The following is a 14134-nucleotide window of genomic DNA, read 5'->3' on the forward strand; positions in this document are numbered from 1 at the left end:
TAGGATTACCAGCGCATCTGCGATGATCGCCATTGAGGTGAGTACTTGGACGGAAAGAGGAATCTGAATGTTGGGAGCAGAGGGCCACAAGAGAAGTTTTGGCCACGATTGCTATTCAAGAGAGAATCCCGCAGACATGCGGCTCAGGGGCATCGCCGGTACCAAAAGCATCATTATCGCATAGGAAGAGCGGGCCGTGCAGGATCCAAGACCCAATTGCTCCATCTAATGATATTTATAATTAAGTACCAATGTAGAGGTAACAGTCAACGTTGCTGGCTATCACAGGATCATTTGGCTGTCGGTAGTGGTGACTTGAAGGAGGGGGGAGCGTCGGTTCAGGAGCATGAAGCAGTCAGAAGGAACCTCAGCAGAAACTCGGGCTTTAGCAACACCATTCCGTAGTCATACCACTCAAAACACTAACAACCTGGGGCCAGTCGCACTCGCACCTCCAAGGGTCGCTTCTCCACCAGCAAGAACGTGCGTAGTTCCTCCCATTGCAACCGTTTCCCCTCCACGGCCTCGAAATCAAAAGTGAATAGGAGTTTCGCCAAAATTAGTCTCATTTCCGCCCAGGCCAGGTGCTGCCCCAAGCAGTTTCGCGGCCCCATACTAAACGGCTGCACAGCCTGGCGGTCGTCATGGTAAAAGGGTGAGTCCGGTTTGGACGAGGCATCTGATAGCCATCGCTCGGGAAAGAAGGAGGCAGCGGCATGAAAACGGGATGGGTCGCGGTTCAAGGTGTAGGCCTGTAGAGAAACTGAAGTCTATATGTGATATGATCTCAGCCTCGTGCTTGCGATCTAATCTTCGGGTATAATTTAACTTACCCCTGCGGGTAACCATGTACCACACACGGTCTCTCCACCGGATGGTACCAGGCGGGGCAACATCCACGGCACGGGCGGACAAAGCCGCAGCCCCTCTTCAATGACAGCCGTGAGATAAGGGAGCTCCGCAGCCGCTGACAGGCTGATTTCATCGTTGGACTTAAACGTCCGTCGAATTTCGCCGACCAAGCGCCCCATGATCTCCGGCCCGTTCACTAAATAGGCTAGAATCCCGGTCAGCACGGTCGCAGTGGTCTCACTGCCTGTGGTAGTCAGAATCATGAAGGTCGCGTTGAGCTCCTCGCGCGGAAACGCCACTTGGCCGGTATTTTCGTCGATAAGATGAGACATAATGTCTGGTCGCTGAAGCTCCCAGCTAAGCCGTCGGTCGACCTTGTCCACAATCTGCTGGTAATGACGTTTGCCTTTTTCCTTCAGGGACTTTGGGATACATTTCATGAGCAGCAACTCTAGCAGCGGGTAATACCGTGCCGCCGCAATGAAAGAGGCAGCCTTGACACTGTTGAACAGCAGCGCGATCCAGGGATGGTACTGGGAGTCCTGCAGGCAATTAAAGGACTCGCCGAAGCCCAGGTCTCCAAAGATGTCAAACGTGGTAAAATTGAACCAAGGTCCCATGTCGATCTGAGTGCCAGCCTTACCACCAGCGGCTTCTACCTGCTCCCCAATTCTTGCGACGAGGAGCGAGACGAATCTCTGTAGCACTTCCTCCTGGGCCCGCAGCGCACGCGGAGTAAATGCTGCTGCCAGCAGCTTTCGCATGCGCGCATGTTTGTCCGGGCTGATCGCACTCAACAGGGAATCAGGTTGACCAGGCTGTCTGCGCCACCAGACCGGATCCTTGAGAAACTGTCGATCGTGTGGCCGGCTGGCATAGATGGCGGTCCAGCCCTCACCACTGGCAATGCTAACCTCGTCGGGCGCTGTGCGCACAACAGGACCGTACTTACGATGCAGTTTCTCGAAGTCATGAACGATGGTGCCGCGGAGCAATGCCAGGATGAATGGTAGACGGGTCGCTGCCCAGCTGGTTGGTCCCGGAACGTGTCTCAGTGGACTGAAGAAAATGTTGTGAATGACACGGCTGATAGGATACTGTGGGTGGAAAGATTTAGTGACCAGGCCAGCAAAAAAAGGGAGGCGGAGGAGTGGAGAACAATGCATACAATCAGCAGCAGGGAAATCGCTATCTTCGAAGAGCTACCACCCATGATGGAAGAGATTTTTGGTGGGTGGCAGGAGAGCTGGGAAATAATCTAGGCAGAAGACGTTTCAAACCAACCTGGGTAGGCACAAACTAAATACCTACTACAGTATCACAGATTTCAGGTGCGTGCTCTACGATGGATCGCCCACGTGCTGCATTAATTCATGCCTTTCTTTGTTTAGACTCGACCCTAAAAGCAGCGGCGCCACAGCTGGCTAAGCACTAAGCAGACGGGATTAGGTTGTGGTAAAACAAACAACTTGCCGTCCAGTAACTGGATTTGTTAGTTTTGTTGAACTTAAATAGATCACCGAGTCGTTCAGTGTACAGCTAAAACCGAGTTTCTGAATTCATAACGCTGACACTCCGTTCTTCATGTGCAAATTCGCCTAGATCAATACTATACTACTGTAGTACACAAGGGCGGCCCTAATCCCGCCATGGGAGCAAAAATACCCAGGGCCACTGCGCTGGGCCTGTGACCCCCTGTCTGACTGCCGACAGCTTACCCTCCAGCCTTAACTAACCATAGATTCTTTTAGTTTGGTCTGCGACTTCTGTTATTTCTGTGATAAATATAATACATTGCTATGATTTCTACTACAGTCTGCCTCTTGGATTACTACGTAGTGACAAATAGTCTTATAGTTAATATACTTTTCTAGCTCCGAGTTGGCCTATCCACTATCTCAATCAAACATATCTTCAAATGAGACCAACCTCAAGTTGACTACGCCCTAGAAGAATGAATATCTTGTTGTAATTGTTTATTACCTTGAATTTGTGATTACCAAGTGGCTATTGTAGGATTATGATGGGTTAAATTCGCGGTGTGCGGACTCTCATGGTCCGGCAATATCCCAGGGCCGGCTGCTGCGCAAAGCCGGCTGCGGATGTCAATGGGGATACTGCGTCAAAAGAGAATGTTGTGCCGCCGACAATTCTTTTTCCTGTTTCTGTTTTCATCACCTTATGAAGTAGTCTCGTGAAAGACTAGGCTAGTTATTCACGCCAGTCTTACAAACCTTGTGCGTGCTTCTAGTGCTGCAGGAATCTGCAGTGACATAGTTTCAAGTATAGTGCTCTCTTCAAAAGTACTTAAAAACTATCGGGCAAAAATTGCGCCATGCTTGTTAGCACCAGTAATCAAGCTGGAGGGCTACTGAGTAATGAACATTGATAAGATTTGACTATTACCCCCAGTGCTTAGCTATTATCAAACTTTTATCCATCATTGGAAAAAATGTATATCAGATGCTTCTGCCTGTTAGAGATCTACTGCTCAGGAAGCCGGGGAGAAGACCGCTGCCGCACTTAGACACGCACTTCCAATTCAGAGCCCAGCAGCTGTGGGGATCCAGCAAACTTCACCGTTTGAGCTGTCGATACGGCTCCGTATACAACCCATGATGCACCGTGCACAAGCGCACTCTGATCATCCAGATTGAAGGTCTCGAATTCATACTTCACCGCCGTCTGTTTCCAGACGCGCAGCCAGCCGTCCTTTCCCTGTTCCATATTGGCGAAGACGTCCGAGAAAGGGGCCCACCACGCGTTGCGCCATCCGCCGCTAAACCACTGCGAAATATGTAGAGTCTGTGTCGACGGCCGGAAGGAGATATGCAAACACAAGGTGTCGTCCGAGTAGAAGTTGATGTTGGCATTCCCGGCGCCCTGAGCTGAACAGTCGGCCCCTGCCAGAATTTGTGTCATATCCAGACGGAACAAGAACTCTTGTCTGGAAGAGTTGAGCAGCCAGAGTGAGCCTCCGTTCAGGGATAAGAGGTGGCTGGCACTGCTGGGGCTCAGGTTCATGGTCGCCAGCTGGGTCACCAGCTGGGTCACCAGCTGGGTCACCAGCTGGGTCACCACCTTGGGACTAGCACTACAATGCCCGTCTTTAGCCTTTGCTTGGAACTGCTTCAGTCGCCCAGAGAGACAGAGTCAGGGTCCTGGGAGAGACAAGTCCTATACATACGCGGTTGATTTCAGTAGATCCCCGAGGTCGTGGCTCCTTTTCTGCTTCCTTCGTTTCTCTCTGTCCCATCCGGTGCCGCCTCCGCTTTCGTCCCAGCCAGGTAGGTCATGAGGGTGAAGGTCAGGATCATTGGCGGGGTCGTACACCGGGTCTCGGGGGGATACGCTACCTTTCGGACCAGTTTCCTGGTTGGTGTCTTCGTCGATCGGTGGCTCTGGTTTCGGTGGCGGCACAGATTCCTCTTCAGAATCTGAGACCGGCTCGTCCAGATTACCAAAAGACTGCCTGAGCTCGTCTTCGGACTTGCCGTTTGTGATAGCATCGAAAAGATTATTCGTGATACTAAATTATCGAATGGTCAGTCTTTCTGTATGGTGCCACAGGCGAACGAAAGTCCCCCAAGAAGAATGACATACGTCTTCATCTCATATTTGGAGAGGCGCTTCAGCCCCTTCTTACTGAGCATCTTCCCCATTCCTGTTGCGAGCTTTCCGAATCCTTCCGCCTCCAGTTCCTCGGCTACCAGTTCGCTGAACGCGCCAGAGAGCTCACCCAACCCCACCCCGGCAAGTATAGTCAGCTCCGCCACCAGAACGCGATAGATAGTGATAGCTGTCACCTCATTCCGCATCGCTGGATCGGTAATATTTTCTCCAATAGCTTTCTCCGCATACATCCCAGCATATCCAGCGACCGCCGTTGCAACCGCTGCCCCAACGGGGCCCAACAGAGCACCTCCCACAACGGTGGCAGCCAGACAGATAGTGGAGTAGGTACATACCGCTGCCGCGCGAATTGCCTCATCCTCATCTCCTTCTAACTTGTCAAGTCCGGCCACAAAGAATCCAACGACAGGGATTTCCTCTAGCAAACGGAAGAAAGGCCCCCGCAGACTCCAGGTACCGGCACTGAAAATCGGGTCCCACATCAGTCAAAAGATGCACATCACTCAACTCCCCATTTGGAAGAACAGATAGAAGCAGGACTTACGGATCATCCATGATCAGTTCACCATCTCGGGTAATACTTACCCACTGGTCCATCAGCTGCCAGCAGTCGATCAGATGGCCGTAGCCGTGATGATCCAGTAGCCGACAACAGAATGTCCAGTCATTGTCGAGATACATACTACCTTTGACCACGTTCTGGCTGATATTGCCATTTTTCTCTCGCACAAGGTGGCCGTCACTGTTGCTTCCGAGATGCTTATCCAGCTCGAGGGAGGTGGGGACCAGGCTCCTGAAGCGGGTCAAGGCGAATCCCCGGAGAACAGCCGAGGAGTCCAGTGTGAGGTGGGTCAGGCGCGACCGAACATTCAAAGGCCTGAATGCGGTTTTAGATAAATGCCGGGTTTTTCCAAGAGGACAGGGGAAGAGAGGTGGCAAGGAAGAAGAAATGGAGACAACCACTCACGGCATTTGATGCACCAGATCCCCCTTGTCGTTATGGAAAATAAGGTCCAATGCTAGCGTATTCTCGCGGGAATAATGACTGGCGTCCATGGTACAGAGCAAGACGGCCCCGCCAGCGACAAGCTTCATTTCGTGTACGTGGCTAGTCATAGTCTTCGAGTCCATCACCCGCTCAAGTAGTGACTCCTCCAACGCGAGTCGTCCCGAGTCGGGATCTACCCCAATATACCAATCGAGAGTGATCTCCCGGTAACGCCACTCATCGTTCTCATCCTTGCATTCCGCACAAAGGTTCGTGATATGCAGGCCTTTCCCGTTGTTTGGGATATCGCGCAACTTGATATTCCGGCATGAGGTAGAGAAGCCCATTGTGTGACGACTAGGACGAAGACAAGAGTGTTTGCTACTGAGATGGACATGGAGAAGACAGAGAAGGGAAAGACCGGTTTAAATACAAATATTCAGCAAGATGGCAAGGATGTGGCTACCTGAACATGTACGAGCGTGGCTGAAAGCGATTGAAGAGGCGCCGATAGTCTCAAGCCACCTGAGAAACGCCAAACTAGATAAAGCAGACATTATGTGGATAGAACATATGGTATACCGGTTGAAGTGGGGCTGGGCAGCCTTCAAACAGCTCGCTTAAGTCTTTGGCTGCGCCTAAGCCGGGGCGCCGGATTCATCGCCACGCTAGCCCGGGAGTGGACGGCTGGAGGAATAGTTTTTTAACTTCAAAAGTAAAGATATATTATATAATAATATTTTGACTATAGAGTTTACCTGAGGTAATAACTTAAAATAAATAGATTAAAAGATAGTAATTTATTAAAATAAACAATTATTATCATATTCTTTATTAACTAATATCTATTTAATGACTCTTGGCATTATCTCTGTGGCCTCTACTAAACAGAAAGCCTTCAGACGAAGGGTATAGATGGACTGATACACGTAAATTTCTGGCCCCAGAGGGCTTACAGGCCAATATATGCCTGTAGCACCTTGTGTTCCTTGCCGATCCGGTCAGCCCAAGCCTGAATACTGATTCTCCCTCAGCTCGGAGGGGGTCCCTACGCTCGTAGCCACCTCGGGGGCTTGCCGCCGCTGCACCAATTCCTCCCTCGAATCCACTTCCATCGGTGTATGCCACCGTGACATCTGCCTTGCATATGGCGGGAATGGTGCTTAGCTAAAGCTTTTGCCCTCTCTCGGTTTATTCCTGTAATTCGTGGCTGCTACGGTGAGCATGTGAATGTTGGTAAGCGAAGAACCGTAGGGACCGGCCATCCTATCGATTCCAGGGCAGTGAAGACATCTCGTCGATTGGTGTTGTGGTCGATGCTTGAATGGTGCACTGGTGATTTTCTCTTTGAGCGGTCGGCCTTGTTCCCCTCGGTGGCCCTTTGTCACTGTTCGCCCATTTGGGGCAGCCACGAGCCGCGAGATCACCAAGATAGTAGAGACATCCTACTTTACCTTTATATTTGCGCAGGCGCTTCCTATGTAGCGAGATTTCTGGGACTTGAAAAGGGTAGGTTGCACTGAGGAGATAATGGCCATAACTGAAAACTATCTTCAAGATCTTTACGTTTATGTGATCATGCTCCGAAGATTGCTGAGTCTATTTCCAAATTGAAGAGAAATCTCGCGTCGGCGTTTAAGAGTATTTCCTTGAGATGAGGGTCGCAGGAGAATATTTCCAAGAATACCCCGAGGTCATAGATTGAGATTAACCTCCTTATTAACTCCTCCGCCTGCCTTCCCAGATTCACTTTCTGTTTTTGCAGGACTAGTATCGCGTCGTTGAATATTCGGGCTTTGGCCGTCTGTTAATAGTTACGTTATTCGGTTTCCAAAGAGGAAGAGGCTGGTAGAGAGAGAAGATGTTGAAATTACATATTGAATATCACGGAAAATGGTATTTGGGCTATCATCCAGTAACAATTCTTGTGTCTGCTGGGATGTAGATGTCACCACATCTACTGCTCCTAACCCTTCATGTGACTGATGTCTTTGTACGATACTAGGTGTCGTCAACTGTTCGAGGTTCAGGTCAAACTCCAACGCCCCGCCGATGCCCTATAGCAATGTAGAATCGATCAGCCCCGGCCGGAGAAACATGATAGGAAATGTCGAAGTCACGCGAACCTGCAAATCGGAAGAGTTGCACTTATCAGATACAGCGGGACTGTGAAGACGGGTTATGGCATTGTTTGAAGTGCCTGATAGATCTACATGTTGTTGAGGTGCACGCCATCCCGGTGAAATCTCCTGATCCAATGGACGGCCTGGGAGTATCTGATTTCCCAAAGACATCGAGCTCGAAGACGGTAGCGCTATTTGCGTACAGCTTTCTGTTGTAGTATAGTCGCTAACATTACCCATGTGTCCCTTCAGAGAACACATTAAGAGGGATTGATTGTTGTTTTCATTCGGCTGGATAGCACGGAAGTGCATTTGCTTCTTGCTCTTCTCGCCTGGTCCCTGTTAATGATACTTGAATCCATACCGCTGGGTATGGGACGTACGGAACTTTTGTAGTGCAATGCGATTCTGGAGTCTCCTTCGTGTCTGGTAGTCCACGCCTGTGTCCATGATGGTGGTGGTTCTCACAGCGAGGAGAGTATTGTAGCTCCGACACTGCTGCGGTTCCAGGGTAGGGTATTAAATAATACTGAATGGCACGCGGGGTAACCCAGCGCGAGAAAACCTATTTGCTGTTCCTGACCTTGGATGACGCTAGATACGCTACATCAACTGTGTTCGCCCAATAGCAGGTAATATTGACCCGATCCTACACAAATGACTACAAGGTACTAGGAGTATGGTCCGCCGTTCGAGGAAAGGAAGCAATCATTGGCTTCAACCCTTGTAGGAGAAGTGGATTGCTATGTTGCCAACTGCTTCTGTACTGTGGGCGAACGAGGGGATGTTCGCACTAAAAGCAAACTTGAGCTTACGCGCTGATAGTTCGAGGCTTTTGTGTTTATAAGCCTCGCTCATACGTCCTGCGAAGGCCTTTGAAGGCGGATTCAATCTAGATGAGGGGTGCCGGAGTGGTTTTGTACCAGGGGCAAGATAAGGACAAAACTCAGCTTGGAAGCCTTGATATTAAACTAAGTAAGAGATTAGTTCTTCCAGTTCGGAGTTCACTTGCCGAAATTACTTGAATAGGCAATCGGACGTTGAATGCCGATGCCGAAGTCCGAAGACCTTATACTTCCCCTCCCCTTTCCCCTGAAACCAAAGTTATGCTTTTTCTCATTAGGATTATCCGTGAGGTATCTACCAAAGAGCCCTAACCCGGCGAAATGGCAACCACTCGTCGAAATGGCCAGCTATCGTCGTGCGAACCGTGCCGGAAATCCAAGTTACGATGCGACCACGAAAGCCCTATTTGTGGAAGATGTCTCACCAACAACCAGGCCGAGCGTTGCTTCTATCATCCTGCTCCACTAACTCAGCCACACGCGCGCCATTCCAGGACTTCCTCACGAAGATCCAGGAAGCAGAAGCGCCAGGACAATCAGCTAACCTTTCGCCTGGATAAGACAATACCTAGTACAGCTGTGCAAGCCGCGCCGCCCGATGAGCCGCCGGTGGCCGATGACGGAAAGATGTTATGCGACCAACATATTGCGCGACAGGCTATGAACGAAAAGCAGACATGACGATCAGGCCTTCTGGGATTGGTCTCGCCCCAAGATCTATTTAGTGAGTACGAAGATAGCTTGCATGTCGAGGAACCAGGATGTTTTCCGGAAGCTACAGTGCAGACCACTGTCTATCCTTTCAGCGGTGATAACTCGGATCGAATCTTGCAAGGGGCCCAGATTCTATCACATTTGCAGAAAATCCGTTGGTATCATGAAATCATTGATTTGAAAAACAAAACATCTCCTGGATGGTTTCTGGGCCCCCCTATGACTGATGCTTTGTGCAGTTCCGTGGAGCGTATGTATGACTCTGCTGTTTGCGGCTCTCAGGATACACGTGCATCGTTAGTTAACCTGTCCCGCCAAATCTTTGCAAACACGTCGAAGGAGATTAGGACATGTGAAGTATCAGATTTGTCTGATTATTTTGACTTGATCTCGGCGAGATGGGAGACAATCGGACTTGTCTTTGTCCTGTTAGGTACCGCGTTGTTTCACACTGCCGATAATGATCCGGTATTTATACATCGCAACCCATGGAAGCTTGCGAAAAGCGAGCTCAGAAGTATCTCCGCTTCCATGAGTGAGCTCTGCTGCCAGTTCTGCAACAGTGTTGGAACTACTAGCGATCCCTTTTGTTGGCTCATGACCCAGCAAGTAGTACTTTTGGCATCCACTCTTGGTGGCAGTGGTAACTATTCTTCCCCGAATTTTGTTTGTTGACGATAGCTGAGTTCAAGCAGACTACAGGGTATGGCAGAAGCTGGGGGACCTGTCGACCATCGTGTACGCATTTGGCTTGCATGAGCTTGAGAAAGACCTCGACGAAAGCTTGCCTTTCTTTTTGATCGAGATACGCAAGCGGGTCATGGTATGCGCGTATGCGATCGATAAGGACTTGGCGACCTCGTTGGGGCGCCCCCCGCGCATCTGTTCCCGATACTGTCATCTGCCATTTCCCCTGGATCTTACGTATGAAGAGATGATTCTTCCACCCAATGAGAGGGAGAAGGCGTTACTCAAGCTTGACGTGAATGGTTGGAATACGGAAGAGAAATTGACCGTTGGTGTCAGGCTACGCGTTGTGTTGTTGACGAGCTTATTGCGAGGAAGAATCCTGGAACTGTCGTTGAGCCCCCGAGGCCAGCCAATTTCAGCCAGAGTTGAGTTCGTAATACCCTTACGGACTCTCATTATATTGTGCTTGGTGTCTGACGAAAAAACGCGGACAGAAACTTAATCCAGCAATCTCGCCAGGCGCAGGAAGACCTTCCTTCGTTCATCCGCTGGTCGCCTGAGGATGCCGCAGCTGGCGTATACAGTTTAGAACGAGATGAGAGTCGCGCCTTCGCAAAGATTGAATTCACGTATCAGGAATTTCTCCTACATCGAATATTACTCAAGCGTCTTGGCAAGAAGTCTCAGGGTCTCATTGAGAGTTCCCTTGAGATAATTACCACGCTTTTAGACATCATCGCCATGCAAACTCGATCTGGAAAACCTGTGGTCAAAATGTCCTGGGATGTAAGATTGGTCTCCTTTGTCCTCGATAGTATCACTGGGCCCTTCTCACATAACCGTCTTTCTCTAGTTATGTCATATGGGGCTTCCTGCTGCTGGTATCCTCACGTCTAAGCTGCTCTCCGAACGAGGCTTAGAGGAGTCGCTTCCACCATCAGCGCCATTACCCGCTAACTTTCGTTCTATTATGATCCAACAGCTCAGCATTTTTATTTCTCATTTAACCTCACTGGTGCAACCACACGAAGGAAATTATGATATTTCTCAGAAAGGTGCAAAGTTTATTCGTTGGGTGCTCGACCAGACTCTTTCACCTGATGTCTCCCATTCAGATCTATGGACCGCAGACCTTAACCTGCCCGATAGCTGGGGTGAAAATCTTGATATGACAGATGATGTCGATTTTATGGCGTGGTGTGACGATATCCAGTGGTTGCAGGACCCTCTGCTCAGCGTCGCCTGACCGAAGTATCAGTCTCTGTCAAGAAATGAATTTATTTCCCAGCCTTTGCTTTTCTTCCTTTTTTTGTTTATGAATATATTCCCAATGTGCTTTGGTGGCCTTCTTGCATCTCTCTCCTCCCTGTCTTTGACGGCTCGGCTGAGCTCGCTTCAAGGGATCAAAGACCTCAAGTCAAACATTAACGAAGGTTCAGACGGGTTAAAAAGATTTCATTCCGGGTTTTCTGGACACCAAGGCAAATCCAGAAACAAGCTAGTCATCCCAATCCAGTGGACGTAACAATTAAACAAAAAAACGACGCTCTGATAGATTGCAATAACATTCCCCGAAATATCTGTGATCCGATTGTGCTCGCTACAAAGATAAGGAGGACACACATTCTCATCCGCGACTCAAATCCAACTTTCGTATGACCAGTCATGCATATTGTACACCGGGAGCTGAACTACACATCTGCACCATGTGCAAAAATTGAACCCTCCTCGGTGCTCGGCTGGATATTTGTATCTACTCAGTTCAGACGACTATGCCCTGCTTGAGCGCCTGATCATTTGCCTAAATGTTGCGGTTAGTCAAAGTATAGGTCAGATGATATCGGATATACTGACTGATCTCCCCGGCCTCGTCGGCCTCACCGCGCTTGGAGATCTTCCAGGCCTCGTCGGCCTCCGCACGGGGACGTGCAACAAGTGCCTGCGCTCCGATTGCTAAAGCACAGGCGAGGTAGATCGTGTTGGTAGGACGCATTCTGAGGAGTTTCTATGTCGGTAATGTAGATAAAGGATCTGAATCGCTGAGTTGTGATGTTTATCGAAACTGCTGTATGGAAATAACCAGGAAAGGCTCGATCACCTTTTATGTTTATTTTAAGCCTTCACCTCTCCCGCAGTATAGAAATTGCTGTCGCGAGTGAATACAAAAGAGGGGTAGTCACGGAATTGACAGTCTAAGATTCACTTATAGCTTGTGTCATTTTCATTCAATGATAGGCACTGTCTAGGCCGCGAGCTTTCCAACTAGACTCTGTAGGTTATTATGCATGATCCTGGCTATTCCATGCATGCTTACAATCTCCTTTTTCATTCGTTCGAACGGTGTTCAGTTTTGGACCAGAGCGTTGGACAGGAATGTATAGTTATATCCCAGCGACATAAGCTTACGAACGGCATCCTGATTGTTCATCATAGCCCTTCTTCTGGAAGGTCAACTTACTGGTTGTTCAATTGCTTGGCTAAGCAGACAGACTTAATAACAATCCGATATATGTTTTTCTTTCCTGCGACTCTGGGCATCGATGTGCGTTGATTCGAATGAAAGCATAACACTGCAAACTTCTGTCTCAATGAGGAAGTATTCGAGCTTAGACACTGACGATAAAGATTCGGTGGAGTCTTTGCTCCGCGGGAACACAAGAACGTGCCACGAAAGCGAGAGGTTTCAAGACTTTGCTGACAGCCAGCGCAGTTCCTCGTGGCTCAAGCGACAGAAACCACACATTTTCCTGAGCATTGCTTTCTTGATACTCTACCTCTTATCGTGTTTCCTTTACACCTGGCTACAACACCTGTACTCCCCTTACCCCATGCCCAAAGAAAGTAAGTCTTAGTTGGCTCCTTTCCAACCGACTCCATCTCTAGACCTCCAAGGTGTTGAAAATTCTTCCAAACAGCGCCTGCTCGCAGTGTGGTTAGGTATAAAGGGAAACAGTTCGATCTACTGCCTGTCTATCTGCCGGAAGCTTAAATCCGGAGAAGCCCGGACACTTCAATGGAAAACCGACTTCCGAACTGGCCGCAGATTGGAAGGGCATCATGCAGCATCAGAATGTCCGTTTACAGAGGCACGAACTCGGTCCCTTCTCTGACGACGACAACGTCATTCATCTTGTCGATGGATCAGGTTACTATGCTACATTAGCTGTGTTTCACGGGTTGCATTGCCTCAAACGATTCCATCACTACATTCATCGGGATTCCTATTATTCTAACATGACTGATGAGGACACTGCACGCCTTTTGTATCATACTGGTGAGTACTACCAATGTCCTGGGTATTGAATAATATCAGATGTCGATGATGATGTTACGCTGAGACAAACTTGGCTCGAATTGCAGAGCATTGTGTAGATTGCTTAAGCCAATATGTGCAATGCGACGCCGACACTACACTCATTCCTTTCTACTGGGGATCGGGGTAAGTCTTTCTTTTTCCTGTCCTCAAGTTCCGACCAATACTCAAGCAATCATGCTAACCGCTCGGCCTTCGCAAAGACAAAAACACCCCTTGGCGGTCGACAAGGCGAAACATCAACGTGTAAAGTGGGAGCCCCTGGAGCACTGGGCATCAGAGCATTCATTTGATGCCTTCCAACAAGGGCTGCTTGTACATCCTTTGTTTGGCAAAGACAGCCAACGGCTTGCACATTTGGAGGTTCAGAATGCTAATCGGGTTATAGGAGACCCATACACTGGAGAGAAACCGGATACGATTGGAATTGCCGTGGGTGATCACCCCCTGGACTTAGGGCATGAGGGCCACTGGTAGAGCAATCATAACCTCGACCGTTCGATTTGCCCTAGGCAGTACACATATCTTGCTACGTTTTATCGAGGTATGAAGAGATTCCAAATCGCACACCACAGGCTACTTCTTTCAGGTGGCGGAGATGAGTTTTCTACTTGTGCTGCGGAAGTTATACCCTTCGAACCGTTGTAGTATTTCATACTGTAGCCTTGCTTTATGCTAGAGTATCTTCGTCCTCGCCGACATGCCATATATTGCTATTGCAACACGTCCGTGTTCTGCAGACGATGACTTACTGCGTGGGCAACGGACGCTTAACAGATTCTGTTACCTAATGCGATGGTCCACCCGCTGAATCAATTTTGGGAGCACTCGCTGAGGGTAGACATTGTTCAGAAGCCTCTGAGTCGGTAGACCGACCATAACCTGTATATCCTAGAGTCTCATCTACTTGGCTAACACAACAAACTCAGCTTATTACTTATCTAGGATAGTGCTTATGATTCGGGCAATGTGGTGC

The 14134-nt window shown here is 49.2% G+C and overlaps 6 protein-coding genes across 6 annotated transcripts; 2 read left to right on the forward strand and 4 right to left on the reverse strand.

Annotated features, from left to right (window-relative positions):
• Nucleotides 1-218: 218 nt before the first annotated feature.
• BO97DRAFT_404240 (cytochrome P450) lies at nt 219-2128 on the reverse strand. Its single transcript, XM_025694922.1, has 3 exons — nt 2021-2128; nt 834-1949; nt 219-770 (listed from the first exon to the last, which is right to left on the reverse strand). The coding sequence occupies exons 1-3, from the start codon at nt 2063-2065 to the stop codon at nt 423-425; spliced, it is 1509 nt and encodes a 502-aa protein (XP_025553402.1). The 5' UTR covers nt 2066-2128; the 3' UTR covers nt 219-422.
• A 752-nt stretch (nt 2129-2880) lies between these two features.
• On the reverse strand, nt 2881-5820 carry BO97DRAFT_476623 (CVNH domain-containing protein; the record flags this gene model as incomplete). Its single annotated transcript, XM_025700493.1, has 7 exons — nt 2881-3004; nt 3087-3115; nt 3388-3946; nt 4040-4381; nt 4456-4947; nt 5030-5362; nt 5453-5820. 7 exons carry the CDS (start codon nt 5818-5820, stop codon nt 2881-2883), a joined length of 2247 nt encoding a protein of 748 aa, XP_025553403.1.
• Nucleotides 5821-6739: 919 nt separating this feature from the next.
• Nucleotides 6740-8046, reverse strand: BO97DRAFT_412587 (uncharacterized protein; the record flags this gene model as incomplete). The annotated part of the gene is made up of 5 exons (XM_025696245.1): nt 6740-7072; nt 7161-7277; nt 7348-7530; nt 7600-7805; nt 7980-8046. The coding sequence occupies 5 exons, from the start codon at nt 8044-8046 to the stop codon at nt 6740-6742; spliced, it is 906 nt and encodes a 301-aa protein (XP_025553404.1).
• A 716-nt stretch (nt 8047-8762) lies between these two features.
• On the forward strand, nt 8763-11091 carry BO97DRAFT_469130 (uncharacterized protein; the record flags this gene model as incomplete). Its single annotated transcript, XM_025699815.1, has 6 exons — nt 8763-9070; nt 9167-9672; nt 9769-9821; nt 9868-10274; nt 10340-10631; nt 10699-11091. The coding sequence occupies 6 exons, from the start codon at nt 8763-8765 to the stop codon at nt 11089-11091; spliced, it is 1959 nt and encodes a 652-aa protein (XP_025553405.1).
• Nucleotides 11092-11602: 511 nt separating this feature from the next.
• BO97DRAFT_422681 (uncharacterized protein) lies at nt 11603-11838 on the reverse strand (the record flags this gene model as incomplete). The annotated part of the gene is made up of 2 exons (XM_025696813.1): nt 11603-11622; nt 11700-11838. The coding sequence occupies 2 exons, from the start codon at nt 11836-11838 to the stop codon at nt 11603-11605; spliced, it is 159 nt and encodes a 52-aa protein (XP_025553406.1).
• Nucleotides 11839-12433: 595 nt separating this feature from the next.
• On the forward strand, nt 12434-13635 carry BO97DRAFT_465902 (uncharacterized protein; the record flags this gene model as incomplete). Its single annotated transcript, XM_025699563.1, has 4 exons — nt 12434-12554; nt 12761-12797; nt 12830-13123; nt 13362-13635. 4 exons carry the CDS (start codon nt 12434-12436, stop codon nt 13633-13635), a joined length of 726 nt encoding a protein of 241 aa, XP_025553407.1.
• Nucleotides 13636-14134: the final 499 nt, after the last annotated feature.

This window comes from Aspergillus homomorphus (assembly GCF_003184865.1).
Source record: "Aspergillus homomorphus CBS 101889 unplaced genomic scaffold BO97scaffold_9, whole genome shotgun sequence".
Taxonomy (NCBI): Eukaryota; Fungi; Ascomycota; class Eurotiomycetes; order Eurotiales; family Aspergillaceae; genus Aspergillus; species Aspergillus homomorphus.

What these genes read in the sequence shown, in the direction of transcription:
- BO97DRAFT_404240 (XM_025694922.1), bottom strand. Translation starts at nt 2,065, where the DNA reads ATGGGTGGTAGCTCTTCGAAGATAGCGATTTCCCTGCTGCTGATT. An exon ending in CGATTTCCCTGCTGCTGATT is followed by an intron (nt 1,950 to 2,020) that starts GTATGCATTGTT and finishes TTCCACCCACAG; the next exon opens with TATCCTATCAGCCGTGTCAT. An exon ending in GTACATGGTTACCCGCAGGG is followed by an intron (nt 771 to 833) that starts GTAAGTTAAATT and finishes TATCACATATAG; the next exon opens with ACTTCAGTTTCTCTACAGGC.